The 15,273-nt window shown below is 43.4% G+C and overlaps 1 protein-coding gene across 1 annotated transcript in view; it reads right to left on the reverse strand.

Annotated features, from left to right (window-relative positions):
- Positions 1–1,304: 1,304 nt before the first annotated feature.
- The window catches only part of LOC106806461 (endoribonuclease Dicer-like), a 39,520-nt gene continuing 25,551 nt past the window's right edge, over positions 1,305–15,273 (reverse strand). Inside the window, 22 exon segments of the mRNA XM_014808400.1 lie at positions 1,305–3,605; positions 3,806–3,881; positions 4,126–4,288; positions 4,496–4,611; positions 4,869–4,985; positions 5,226–5,448; positions 5,583–5,828; positions 6,162–6,413; positions 6,616–6,768; positions 7,072–7,094; positions 7,097–7,123; positions 7,302–7,306; positions 7,479–7,591; positions 9,054–9,246; positions 10,087–10,350; positions 11,501–11,621; positions 12,052–12,279; positions 12,661–12,877; positions 13,138–13,317; positions 13,481–13,696; positions 14,070–14,214; positions 14,587–14,738. Coding sequence (XP_014663886.1) covers positions 3,440–3,605; positions 3,806–3,881; positions 4,126–4,288; positions 4,496–4,611; positions 4,869–4,985; positions 5,226–5,448; positions 5,583–5,828; positions 6,162–6,413; positions 6,616–6,768; positions 7,072–7,094; positions 7,097–7,123; positions 7,302–7,306; positions 7,479–7,591; positions 9,054–9,246; positions 10,087–10,350; positions 11,501–11,621; positions 12,052–12,279; positions 12,661–12,877; positions 13,138–13,317; positions 13,481–13,696; positions 14,070–14,214; positions 14,587–14,738 — 3,396 coding nt within the window. The 3' untranslated portion in view covers positions 1,305–3,439.

Genomic DNA, 15,273 nt, shown 5'->3' on the forward strand with positions numbered 1-15,273 from the left:
GCTTATAATATATATTAGCTAATTTAATTATAAGCTCTTGATAATATGTCATTAACTCGCCGTCCAAGCTAATTCTCTGGCAGTCGGATTGAAAGGCTTAGGAGGATAACCTATAAACGTTATCTAATTAACCTATAAACGTTATCTAATTAACCTATAAACGTTATCTAATTAACCTATAAACGTTATCTAATTAACCTATTAGTAACCTACTAGTTTAACCTATGAGTCACCACGATCTACAACGGGCGTCAATACCTCGGCTTCTCGGTGACGGAGGACACACAATACTGTATAAGCCAGATTTTCCGCGTACAGATATTTTCGCGAATTCAGACTTGACGGACAATTTTGCGAGTGGTTAATTTCGCGGTCGGTGAATTATGAATTATTCGGTATTATTCAGTATGAACTATTCGCGTGTTGTTATTTTCGCGGTCGGGAACTCTCGAGTATTTTCCTTCTTAGTATACTACGCAAATTGGAGCGCACGATGGTGGCCCTAAGTAAATAGGGGGAATACCTACAATGTGTCACCTGTGACCTGACAATGATTTCTGCCAGAACAATTGTTCTAGTAGCTGTTAGTATTGTTCCGGTATATAAAATCAGGAGTGAATCTATTATTATTCACTCCTGATAAAATGTGCCACTGTTATGAGAGTCATTTTATATTCGTGAAACTATGGTTGACCTGAAGCATGGACATCTCTGTCACTGTTCCCACTCCACATTCTTCATAATGTGCGGTATATAATGACGTATAGCTATTATATCTTATCTATAGCTACAAAAGAGAGAAATACGGCTCCGAAGATCGCGCTAATGTTATACACGTAAACCCTACGTGTTTTTTTGCACTAGATTCCAAATAGAATTCGAAAGCACGTTTAAATATAAAACATAAACGTTGATATCTTACAAACCTCTGTTCACAATGGAAACGAGAAAATGACTAAATCTCACTAATTCCGCATTTAAATTTCGTACTTAAGACGTGAAAATAGCTTATCCCTACACAACCTTCCAACGAACTCTGCACGCGCCATAACTGACTGCATATATCACGCCAGGTTATTTCACGGTAGCGCGACCACGTTTCAACTCAGTGAAACGTAATGCACTGATGGTCTTGAAGTATCAAGATCTGTTAGGGTTAGGGTTAGGCACTAATAATACCGAATAATTCACAATTCACCAACAGCCAAATTAACCGCGCGCGAAATTGTCAATCAAGTCTGAATTCGCGAAAATATCTGTACGCGGAAAATACGGCTTATACAGTATTCGGTATGAATTATTCGCGTGTTGTTATTTTCGCGGACGGGGACGCGTTCACGAAATTCGCGAAAATTATTCCACCGCGAAATATACAGCGTATCTCCGTTAGACCATGAATAGTAAACACGTATACAGCCAACAACATCTCTTCCTACGTTTTTTAACATAGACGATGGTTCACAAATAAAAAACACGAGCTGACTGTGTCGAAAACGTCAACTAAAAAAACGAAAACTATCATCATCACTAACACCACACCACCGCGCGCAGAACAACCACCACTACCACCAAATTATATGCTTACTATCTACCCTTATGGTATGCACTACTAAGTCTGAAACACGACTTGAATAAACTATAATGTAAGTTAATATGAACACTCGGATGTCAAGCACAATATGTATTATCACATAGGTAATTAGATGGGCGATGAACAGTAACTGCTGGCAAACTATTGCATTATCACAGCATGTGCCAAAAGCACTATCATTAAAACCAATTTTCCAGAAAAAATCGGAATAATGTTAGCACTGATCTGACATGATATTTGAAACGGGCTCGTTAATATCATCAATTTAGTAATACACAACGTATTTGTTATAATACCAGAAGCTTTTAATAGAGCTTTGCTATCCTAATTGCATTCACAAATATCTCTATATTAACAGCTGGCCAAACTAAAATAGCTAAACGTACATGAAGGCCCAAGTTAGTGTTGCGTTTGTGACATTATTATAATCACACATAGAGGACTCCGCACATCTCACATCCGCACATCCGCACATCCGCACATCCGCACATCAGACTCCGCACATCTCTGTTAGCAACCATCCAATAACGTTCGCAAGTATGTTGGAACCTCACCCACACGAAAGAATATATGTATATAACAACGCTCATTTATTAAGAGGGACCCAAACACGTGCAAACGTATTATTGGCCTAGTATCACCGATTCTTGTTTGAAGAAAAACAAATATGTGCACCGTTTAAGAGTGTCCAATATTTCCAAAAGTGTGTAAATGCAGTCACGCCTCGCTTAACGTGGATTAGCTTTGCATGATTTCACCGCAACGACTTTTCGTCTTCATTAGGAAATGATTTTTCTGACATACTTCGTATAGGAGAATCTTGTATTGTTGAGACCCCGTGTAAGACTGTGAGAACGTGACTGTACTTTAACCAGTAACTTTTTCTGTGCAATTCCAGTTTTGCAACAACACCTTATTTTGGATTAGTAAAACGTCTAGCGATTAAATGAGGAAAACTATTACATGGTCTCGTTTCATTGGCATTAAAACTTGCATTGCATTATTATACTTCCATAGATGTCGCGCACTTCACAAAGTATTAAAAACTGTTTATATTGGCGTGATCCTACCCAACTGATAACAAATGAGTCTAACAGCTAATCTACAAGCATATGATCTATAGGCCAGTTCACAAAGCAGGTGCTAAGAGCTAGATGCTGCAACAGACTGCCTCTGTGAATTTCAAGACTAGGACTTTAAAACATGTTCAACCATGTTACACAGCCGCAGGGAAGGCCATTGGAGCTTTCAACATATTCTCAGATCTTTAGTTACCACTCACTGATAGCAAAGGTTATGAAGCATGAATAAATCCTAATTTAACTGAAAAAAGATTCAATTTTAAAAGACAATTTGTGTCCATGAGATTAAAATAAGAGAAACTAGTTCATGCCCTTGCCTGCATCATGGTATCTATTTTAATATATGGTGTACCAAACTTTGCTCTGTAGGATTCTCCTAGATTTTTCTTTCCAGTATTGTCTATGAAATGTACCAATTTTATAATGGCAAGCAATAATAGGAGACCACTTTCCATGCGACTTATGCACTTCCCGTCGCAATGCTAATGTGGAACAAATACAGGACATAAAATGCAAAAAAAAAAAATTCATAAAAAAACTCTGGCAATCCTTAGAAGTTGCAATGCTTGCAATGTGTGCTGGCCTTGATCTGCTATCTCTAAGCATGCGTGCAAATCTTGTCAGAAGATCTTGTCAATTAGAGCGAGTCTAGGACTCAGTACTAGTTGGTAGTATAGTGGTGCTCCTCCTCCTCCTCCTCCTTCTCCTCACGTAAATACAGTGCTACTTCATTTGTTCTTGCGGGCGTGCACACTCCTCCGCGGACTCACGTGTTCGCTCCTTCCTGCCGCTTCAGTTCCTTGAGAGCATGCAGCGCCCGCTTGGCTGCAGTGCACTTTGCGATGCGTGAGTTGCGTCCTATGCCCGTGAAGGTGCCCTTGTGGAAGATGTGTACCTCAACTCGCACCTTGTTACTAAGCCTAACTGGTTTCCTGTACAGTAAAGTAAACAAACACACGCAGATAAGCCGCGGCGGCAGGCAATTATAATTATAAATTATTATTTTTTGTTATTATTATTTACTATTAATTAATTATTAATCAGTATAAATTAAAATAGCCACAACAGTAGAAAAAACCACGAGAATAGACCACCCAGTAGAAAGACACATCATAGAAAACAGGCTACTCACTCAAACTTTGTGTTTTCTGGTTCCATTTCCAACAGTTCTCGGATGGGAGACTTGGGAACATTTGCAGTGAAGTGATCTGTAATAATTATGACATTCAGGAGTTATCACTACAGTCTAACATAATGTGTAGCTCAGACTAAAATTTGAGTTCCTCTGTCTCAATACTTGTTGTAGCATAAGAATTTATTGTTTTGCAATTTCTCTCTGCTGCATACGTGGCTCTGCTGTTGGTTCAACATAGAAGGGGTAGCTTTCAGGTTCTTATGTCTTATGTAGAACGTAATCAGGAGGTTGGACATATTTGTCGAAGCATAACCTACCGATCTCTGGTTTCATCATGCGGTAGTAGACTCGCCATACTGTGCTGAGAGACATATTACTGTCCAGATAGATGGCGCCAGCTACCGATTCAAACACATCACCCAAAGCTTTAGGCGTCTCCACTTCTTCTCCCTCCTCCAAGTCCTCATCTGTGAACACAACCTTCAACACAAGAATACCAACAACAGGTTACAGCATGAAACTCTATAAATCACACTGTGAACCTTCTCTATAGTTTCATATAGATATGCACGATATATCCTATAAACTAACATAAGACATGGTTTTTATAGTTTTATAGCCTTCACAATAATTTTTGTCAAAAAATAACATTTAAGAAAGAGAAGAAATAAATATTCTTATACGTACGTCACAACCAGCAGTCTCTTTCTCCTTCTGCATTTTCACATATTTGTCGATGACACGGAAGAGATCTGGCGATATTGCCTTGAAGTAGTGGTGGTAGTCAAACTTCACAGCCAGGGCTACAAGGTAAAAAGCCATCATGAACAATAGAGAAAGATCATTGTTATTCCCATCAAACCAAAATGAAGGTAACAACGACATATTATGCATACGTTTGGAGATATTTTATCTTGGTCTCTGCTCAGCAAAACACTCGCGTGGTATGTGTTCACATTCCCAAATTCTTGTATGAATATCTCATTAAAAATTACTACAGGACAAACCTAGCTAGTCACGACACATACATTGCAGCATGCGTTTTTGAACAAATATGTACCTGCAAATATGGCGTTGTTGACAAGAGCAGAGCGTAGATCAGTGAGAGCGCCAGGTGAGTGCTGCCTGTGATCTTCATAAAGGTGTCTTGTGATGAGGTAGTCGAGAATAGCATCACCTGTCCGGACAAACAAACAAATAAATGCCAAGTGTTCTGTCCCCTTCATGAGCTCATTGCTACGCTAGCCTTGAACGTTTATAATCCTGTCACGAATATTATTAATCATCTGACTTGGAGCTGAGTGTTGTAAGAGACATTGAGCATTGAACACCTAAGCATTTAGCCTCTGCAATATCGGTGATATCGGTGAAGTGGTTGGAGGCCGGAAATCGTTCATAGCGAAAAGGGGTTACTTACCTAAAAATTCTATCCTTTGATAGCAGTCGGTGATCGTGTTGTAATGGTAGGAGGCATGGGTGAATGCTTGCAGAAGATAAGACCTGTCCTTAAACGTATATCCAATGTGTTCCTCAAACTTGTCAAATCCATCCAGATAGAAGTTTAGTAGCTGCTCAGCATTAGGATGGGGAATGAGAGGTGACTTGGGCTGTTCAACTCCTGCCTCTGGCTTTGGCAGAACCTACAGCATGTAAAATCCATACTATCAAAAAAGGTAAGCACTGCCGCCAACAAGTACAGTCTCTGCTATAGTCTAGTTTGACATTTGATGAGAAGTAGCTGCACAGCTGTCTGTGCGGTTAGATTTGGTGTTACCTTCAGTCCCAACCAGGACATGTACATGAGGGCAGCTCGTGGTCCACACTCAATCAGGTAGCAGCCGATGAGTGCCTCAACGCAGTCGGCAATGCTCTTGTCGGGAATGCTGTGCTGGGTCTGCAGGTTATACGGGATGAACGCCGCCTCGGCTTCCACAACCTCCTCCTCCTTCTCTCTCTCCTCTCTCCTCTTCTCCAGCTCAGCGTGGAACTCCTGCTGTTGCCTCCCCATCTCTGTCAGTTCCTGCGTAGCAAGCGAGCAAGACGAAAGCGCTGTTGATGCTGACGTTGCACTGGGAGGGCTTTTCGAATATACTTACACACTATGTCCAAAATCAATCACCGAAACAGGTACACCACTTTGTATACATATTGCTTCGATTATTCCACCGAGTTAACATAGTTTAGGTCGTGGAACAACAGATTAGCTTTTAACATGTAATTCATGTACCCGATTAAAAATACTTCTGCATTACGATGGTTTTCACGGAAACAATTACCACCATTACGCGAGATCTACGCCTCATTATCTGGACAGATGTTTCATGAGAAGACGACCTCGTGTGACATCAGGTACCTGCGTGCTAGGGTCGTCGGTCCGTCCCACAGCTGCCTCAGCTACCTCCGCGTGTGCACCATGCTCCTCGTCAGCGATGGCCAACTGGCCCAGTCCCTCGATCGGACGCACGTCCGGCATACTCTTCTCCCTGTTGTCGGGAATGTAGTAGCCAGGAGGGAGCCAGTTGTCGGTCGGTTCGAACTTGGTCGCGACCATGATCTCGCCTAGATTCTTTTTCTTGCCTAGGCGGTACAGATTCAAGTTGCTAACCTGCAGTTCGCAAGGGAAAAATCGACGTCAAACGCAAATTATAATTTATGAGCCCAACTTCTCATACCCATATAAAGCATACAGGGAATATACATCTGCGCTAGGATCCGGTGACATGGCAATGGACGTATGCGCGAGTACGAGAATCGTGGTTCGAGGATTGTTCTGCATGCACGATTCACGTACTGTGACGTTGTTGTACCTGCTTGCTGCGTGCATAGGACAGTTTGCCCTCGTTGACATGTGGGTACGTCATATACAGGTAAACCGTGATCGCCTGCTTCAGGAACGAATCGCCGATCATCTCCAACCTTTCCAGATTGATGCCGTCATTAGCATTCGACATAGTCAACGCCTGTAAGTGGAGTGGAATTGTAACCTGTGCTATGGCTGACAGTTTCAACCCCGTTTGCCTTTATTTTTCACTTGTTTGCAAATACATGTGGGTGTGTGTATATATACACGTATACACATAGACACCACTATATATATAGATAAATAAATAAATAAATAAATATATATATATATATATATATAGTTTTATCTTATAATTGCTAACAGTGCAATAACTTTCACATTTTAAATTTTAGCATCAACACAACTTGCTATTTTCTTTTAACACCTACTTCATGGGCAAAGAGCACGCTCAGCGTCATACCTGCAGAATCATGCATGGGCTTGACCAGGATGGTTTTCTAAATCGAACGATGCTCAAAGGCTGATACTGTTGGAATCTCTTCCTCTTCAACAACTGGCTTGACCATCAGAGCTTCACCAAAGCCAGGACCCTTATCATCTCATCTATTGGATCAGCCCCAACTGCTACTGCATCGCAATCTGTTCATCATCGTCGATATCACAAACGTGCTTTCCGAGATCAGACGTCACCCTTCCTTTTAGCACACAAGTATCACAGACATCCCATCATGAGTTATTTCTTCGTCACACTTCCCGCCTCTGCCTCCTTCACCTTCCTCTTGCTCCTTCTTCCACCAGCAGCAGCAGCAGCGGCACCTACATACTCCTCCGCGTCAGATCCTGATGGTGACTCATCGAGCATCTCACCGAGGTTTGTGAAGAAGCCGTCCGACTTGTTGAAGAGACCGCGATAGTTGACGATGACTCCCTGTAGCAGTACTCCTCGTCGTAACCACGTAGTCATCGTCGTATGGGTACACCTGCACGAATTTGTCAACACTGTCAACCTTAGTATTGTACATCTGCACGAATTGTCACACTGTCAACTGTAGTTCAGGTACACCTGCCCGAATTATCAACACTGTCAACCTTAGTATGGGTACACCTGCCCAAGTTGTCAATGCTGTTAAACTTGGTACAAGTACACCTGCACGAATTGTCAACACTGTCAACCTTAGTATGGGTACACCTGCCCAAGTTGTCAACACTGTCAACCTTAGTATGGGTAGCAAAACTGCGCGCAGGGAGTTGTCATGCTGTTAAACTTGGTACAGGTACACCTGCACGAATTGTCAACACTGTCAACCTTAGTACAGGTACACCCTGCACAAATTGTCACACTATCAACCTTAGTATGGGTACACCTGCCCAAGTTGTCAATGCTGTTAAACTTGGTACAAGTACACCTGCACGAATTGTCAACCACATGTCACAGCTTCAGTTTACAGGTACACCTGCACAAATTGTCAACAACTGTCACCTAGTTCGGCGTACGCACCCTTGCACGAAGTCAACACTGTCAACTTAGTTTGGGTACACCTGCAACGTATTGTCACACGTCAGCTGACTAGTAACGGGTAGCACCTGCACGAATTGTCAACACTGTCAACCTTAGTTTGGGTACACCTGCACGAATTGTCAACACTGTCAACCTTAGTTTGGGTACACCTGCCCCAAAGTTGTCAATGCTGTTTAAAACTGGTAGCAAGAGTACGACCTGCACGTATTGTCAACAAACTGTCAGCCTTAGTACAGGTACACCTGCACGAATTGTCAACACTGTCAACCTTAGTATGGGTACACCTGCCCAAGTTGTCAATGCTGTTAAACTTGGTACAAGTACACCTGCACGAATTGTCAACACTGTCAACCTTAGTTTGGGTACACCTGCACGTATTGTCAACACTGTCAGCCTTAGTACAGGTACACCTGCACGAATTGTCAACACTGTCAACCTTAGTACGGGGTACACCTGCATGTAATTGTCCAACACTGTCCAGGCCATAGTAAACGGGTACAACACCTGCACGAATTGTCAACACTGTCAACCTTAGTACGGGTACACCTGCCTGAGTTGTCAACTGTCAACCTTGGTTTGGGTACACCTGCACACGTTGACACAAAAACTGTCAACCACAATATGGTTACACCTGCACGAATTGTAAAAAGCATACTGTCAATTATAGCTGCAATGTCATATATCTTACATAGTGATACCCTAACATTATCTTTACTACCTTATGCATCATCTACACAAATATATGGTCCAACCAAATCAGGGAGGTCTAGCAAGAAAATTTGTAGATCACAGAGTAATTGATACTGAAAAAGTGGACACTTACAGTGTCATATGTGAGCGATTTGAGCAATTGGAACAGAAGAATAATTAAACGTGATTAATTCTACCCTTAAACTAGGTTGCTAAAATGACAGGTACTTTACCTCAGGGATCGTAAAACTGCTCTGAGTAGCATTTATCTCATCCATGTGATGATCTTCAGCTCTCCAAACTGTAATCTCTAGCTCCCCCTCCTCTTCCTCCTCGGCACCATCATCAGCTTCTCCATCGGATGTATCCTCCTCCTCTTCCTCCTTTACTTCTGACAGCTGCCAACCAAAATCCAGCCTGGGGTACCTTAAATAAAGAACGTTAACCTTCTAACCTCCAACATCTAGATATTTACTATGTACAGTCAAAGGGTAATAGCTGTCACCTCTATAGAAAACACACCTGTCTATAAAAAAATCGCTTCGGCATTTCTCTTGAGTAGAAAATATACAGTGAAACTGGTTCTATAGAATACACACCTGCATATAAAGGACACTTTTGGTGTTTCCCTTGAGTGACCCTTATATACAGGGTTGACTGTATAGCCATCGAGCATTTTACTACGTCTTACAATTTTTAATTTCACACTTAGACTACTAGACTCAGGTAAGAACCCTGTATCTGTAGAGAAATTGTATCCAATGGAAACGAATTAGTAATTTTGTGTACTAATATATACTACTTATACATACTGATCACCTGACAAACCATTTGTTTGTTGATTAAACAGAATGATTAAGTCAACACTGCATCAAATTGCTTAACTGACATAACCAACTAATGAAGACGTATGGCGAAAGAAAACATGCTCATTACACCAAATTTTCTTGTATGTGCTGAAGAGCATAAGACCTGAGGTCGGTCATCAGCAACGTCACAAATAGTTATGACAGCATGAATCTAAAAATATCACACCTTTGGCGCGCCGCCACCCTACGTGCAAACGTGACGAGATTTCGTACATCTGATAGTCATGTCCGTGACGATGATTATGTGGTTACATAACCATACCAACAATCATCACAACCAGTAGCACATAACTATTAGCGACACTTGACGACGGGCCACGAGACTATTACGGGACATGGTAGCCGTCCGGCAGTCTAAAGCCTAGTGCGTAAGTCTAAGGTATCATCAAGGACTCACCGGTAGCCATCCGGCAGCTGGACGAGTCCGATGCGCGCCTCCTTGGCGACGCGCACACGCAGCTGTTCGGCGAGCAGCAGGCAGTTCATGCGGTAGAGGATGCAGGGCAGGCAGACGGCCTTGCGCCAGAGCGGCGCCGGGAACGGGTGCACGTCGCACAGCTCCGGCACGAGCAGCTGCTTCTTCTGCAGGTCGTCGCGGCTCGTCTTCTTGCTCTCGGCCGGCACGCTCGCCGGAAGCACCATGCCCTTGCGGTTGAGGTACCTGCGACACGGTCAACGCAGGCGGTCAACCGAGCGGATATCCGGGGACTGAGGCTCAACGGCCCGAGGGTCATCAATGCCGGCAATCAACTGAGCGGTTATCCGGGGACTGAGGCTCAACGGCCCGAGGGTCATCAATGCCGGCAATCAACTGAGCGGTTATCCAGGGACTGAGGCTCAACGGCCCGAGGGTCATCAATGCCGGCAATCAACTGAGCGGATATCCAGGGACTGAGGCTCAACGGCCCGAGGGTCATCAATGCCGGCAATCAACTGAGCGGATATCCGGGGACTGAGGCTCAACAGCCCGAGGGTCATCAATGCCGGCAATCAACTGAGCAGATATCCGGGGACTGAGGCTCAACGGCCCGAGGCTCGGCGGTTGCGCGCGCGAGGTAATTACGCAGAAAGACTCCGTCTATTACGCCGTGCTAGAGCCGCAATGATTAACCGGTGTATTCGTTCATTGTGATACAGCGTCTCGCAATCGCAGTGTTTCTGTTTACCGACAGAACAGTGCTTATAATGCACCAAAATAGCTTAAAATGCACAATTTGTTCAAAAATTTTACGGGGGGGGGGGGGCATGCCCCCGGAACCCCCTAGCTGGGCTAACACCTGAGGTGCTTGCTTTGCTATGACTTCAAAACGCGCAAGCACACCAAAGAAAATTTACCACCTCACAGGTCTTTTTGGCCAGGGGAAACACTGCAATCGAATCGCTGCTCTCTGCTCTCATTCCTTCAACCTATTTTCTCTGCTTCTATTTCCGCCATTCTCTTTCTTATCCATGTGTATATATTACACACTGCATTGTGATCTTATAATTAATCCTTTACACCAGTGGTTCTTAACCTTTTTTGAGTCATGGACCCCTTTGAGAGTCTTGTGAAAGCTACGAACCCCTCCCCAGAAAAATGCACATAAGCACATAAACACAAAATTTTGCAACATGCACCTGGTTCACAGACCCCCCTGAAGCCCATCCACGGACCCCAAAGAAGTCCATGGACCACAGGTTAACAACTCCTGCTCTGCACCACCTTGCCTCATATGTAAAGACACCTAGAAGAGGCGTGCCTATTTTGTGAGGAGAGGTGTTTCCGTGGCCGTCGTTCGACGCAGCCGTACAGTCGTATTTATGGTACGCACCTGGGGGTGAGCAGGTTGAGACGAGCAGACGTGTGATCAACATCCAGCAGCGGCTGCTCTATGCTGCTGATGGCTATGCTGTACTTCTTGCTGAAGTAGTCGGAAAACGTCGGGAAGTTGTCTGAATCAAAAGAATGCAGGTGTCACATTTCCTGTGTCCAAAGTTCCGAAGAATTACAACCTTGGGCTTTTGTTAAAGCGAATTTTCGTAGTACAGCTTGAAATTCCCTGATCTGTAATCCCATGGTTTGGCAGCTTCGGTGTTTTGGAATGACGAATTTAATCTAGCGGTCCTTAGCATTATCTAGTAATCTACCGATTTCTGTGTCATACTATAGTAAACTTAGCATTAACATTTTATCATAAAAGGTTTCAACAAGCCTGGGTTAGATTTATGCATACGTAAGTTGTATCCGTATCAGTAATAATACACTATACGCATGTTTTTTCCTTTTTTGACCACAGCTTCAATGGTTCGGAATTCTCTCCAATCAGCAACTGGTCTCATGTCAAGCTCTCGAGGTTAGTGAGTTGCAACCTGTAGTGTGTACCTGAGGGGAAGCTGCTGAGAGGGGTGAGGTCTCTTCGTATCTCGGCGACGTAGAAGTACTGAGGCTGGTCGAGGTTGCGGTACGACGGTGACACCACCGCCTCGTGGAACTGATCGGGATCGAACTCGAACTTCGTCTGCCGCTGAGAGGGCAGCACACGTGGCTTGCTCTGGTAGGATGCGATGTGTTCTATGAACTGCCAGTCGATGCTGTACCCGCATTCATTGTCTGCAAACGACGAAACCCACCTCACTCATTGAAACATCTGGGTTATCAAGATATGAGAAGTCACTTAGTACCAAGCAATATATTTTATGTACAAAATGTGATTCCTGATAATTTTCAGCATAATCTTTAAAAGCAAATAATTTCTGGTTTTAATAGCAGAGACTGGAACATGACATAAATGCTTACATTAGATTTACAGCACATAACATGCATTCTTGTATGCAACAAAAAAAAATAATCGACACACATATACACCCATGCTACTATGCAACCATACACACACGCACATTTTCACTGCACGCAAGCACATAAGCACACATGCTTACACGAGGCATGAACATACACATAGGCGTGTACACCCACACACGCACACACACGCACCTATGTTAAGAGGTACAACAATGTAGCTGGCACAGTCATCAGATGTGTGGTTGTATTGCATGGGAGGCTTGTCCAGTCGCAGCACGGAGGAAAATGTGAAGTAGTGGAATAATGAGAGTCTCTGCAGTTGCTCCTCCATCAGAGTGAATTCGGAAGCCACGAGTTCAATGGAGATACTCACCTCCCCTGACCGCGTGTATACGGGAAACTCTGGAAGCTGATACAACATATTGCAAGCTGATAATTTTATGGCAACGTCCCAGTTATTGACACACATAGACACTGGCAAGTGATGTTGTAGTTGGCACGTGGACATGGATGACGTATATATTACTACTAGCTACATTTTATTATAGGTCAAATTAAATATTTCAGAAATGACGGTGGGAAGACAACCATTATTTCTACTATTTTGAATAAGGTGAACAGGTCCCATTAGACATTTTATTATTCTCATGCAATGCCACAGAATTATACCTGCAATACTTCTTTGCTTGTTAGTATTCCAAAACACTGCGGTGTGTCTTCAGGGTGGTAGATTTCACGACCTCTGGTGTTTTGTTCTTCAGTAATTGGGCGTGAAAGCTCCATGCTGATGATGTAGAGAAAGCAGTGCTCACCTGGTGTGGGATGACAGCCCTTTAAGGCATCGGCTATCTGTTGGTGGAGGATCGAACAAGACATTCAGCGGGACAATCTGTGATGGCATCACATCGGTTTGACATTAAGGATGCCTTCTTGCTCAATTCGTGCCGTAAAACGCAAACGCAGTTAAAGTTACTGCATTTTGAGCTCGTGTGCCGTTTTTATGCATGCTCACCTGCTTGTAGTAGTACTGCCGACGCTTAGTGGTTCCCGGGCGCGGCATGCCATCTGCTATCTCCTCACCCTCTATCTCCTCCTCTATCTCACACTTCATGGCTTCCTTGCCGACCGGCAGCAGATGATTGTCAAGCTCGCCCGCCTGATGCAGTTTCATGCAGGTCTTCAGTGAAACGGCCATTCTTGCTAGCTTCACAGTTGGCATCGGTTCGCCCTTCGATGAGTACACACACAAACACACACAATTAGATTCTCCGATTTATTAAAATATTTTTTTTCTGTTTGCAGAGAGTTAATTAATTTCTCAATAAATATATAAATTTACGTATATACTTCACTGCACTGCATGATACTGACTGACAATGTTTGATATGATAAAATACACAATTGATACACAGTGCCCCTAATCATCACCACATGTGTGCAATGTCTACTCTGGCTGGTACAGCTTTTAATCGATTTTAGTAACAGAGGATGCAATCTTCGTGACACAAAACGTTACAAAAAGAATGGCGAGAATGCATAATTCTTCAAATGGACACGGAACGACGCAATGCAAAATTACGCCACGGCGGACAGCAACTCACTGTGATGGAGTACTTGATAGGGGAGTTGATGGGAAGGTGGAGTGTACACTCCACCAGAGGCATCTTGCCGTCCACGTTCACCCTCCGAATCTTCCACAGCGGTGTCAGGTGCGTGAACGCATCGCTCGGCAGACGTGCACAGTACCTGTCGTTATATAGCACCGTCAACCACACTACCTTCCACTCGCGCATTTACCTAGCGTCTCTGTGCACCCGATTCGACACTTCGATTGTTCAGGCAATGGGAGATATGCAGAGAGAACACGATGTGATAAGGTGTGGAAAACATTTATGAATGATCGCGGTCCATAACGTAAGAGGCACCCATCCTTTCTGCTGCAAATTGCTCACGCCTGCTTGCGTTTCACGTCAGTCAAAAGCATGAGCAGTGGAATGTAATTTCTTAAGTATGAGTAAGTCCCCCTAGCTATCAGAATATTCAACAATGTCCCCCTAGCTCTAGCACTGGGGAAATGGGGAGCATACTAAACCCATATAACTGCTTATCAATGCACACCTGTTCACAAGTCCAATGGCTGAGGACATTGTGACTCTTGCCTGCCCATCTCCCTTCACTGGCATATAGGGAGGAAGATATTGATCTGCCAAACTAGCGTCAATATCCTCTTCTGTGGGTTGCTGGCGATCCTGACACTGACTTAGCAGAATCTAAATTAGCAAAAGAAAGAGGACATTAATTTCCTATGACTGCTCTGCTATAATATGCTCTGCCCTGCTCTGCTGCGGTGCTTGTGCTGATATAACTACATTGGTTATCAATAATGCTGACAATTTAATTTGCTAAAAATAAAGAATTCGTGTATAGAACATATTAACATTCTGTTTACAAATGTAAAAGGTTTAAACGACCTCAACATAGGATCGTACATGCTCCAATTAAATTATATATGACTGTACTGGCCATTGCTAAATTTATCATGAAACTAGCAGTGAACAAATAGACATGCTTAACGACGACATGATGATATGGGCGTACTGTAATACACTGTGTCACGAATGTAATGTGTTCCAGTAAAAGTTTCTAACGCAAAACTGTAACGTGACATACGTTTTCCCACCAATTTCCATTACATATATTCTCTCTCTCTCTCTCTCTCTCTCTCTCTCTCTCTCTCTCTCTCTCTCTCTCTCTCTCTCTCTATATATATATATATATATATAGAGAGAGAGAGAGAGAGAGAGA

This window comes from Priapulus caudatus, unplaced genomic scaffold (genome assembly GCF_000485595.1).
Source record: "Priapulus caudatus unplaced genomic scaffold, Priapulus_caudatus-5.0.1 Scaffold162, whole genome shotgun sequence".
Classification (NCBI taxonomy): domain Eukaryota; kingdom Metazoa; phylum Priapulida; class Priapulimorpha; order Priapulimorphida; family Priapulidae; genus Priapulus; species Priapulus caudatus.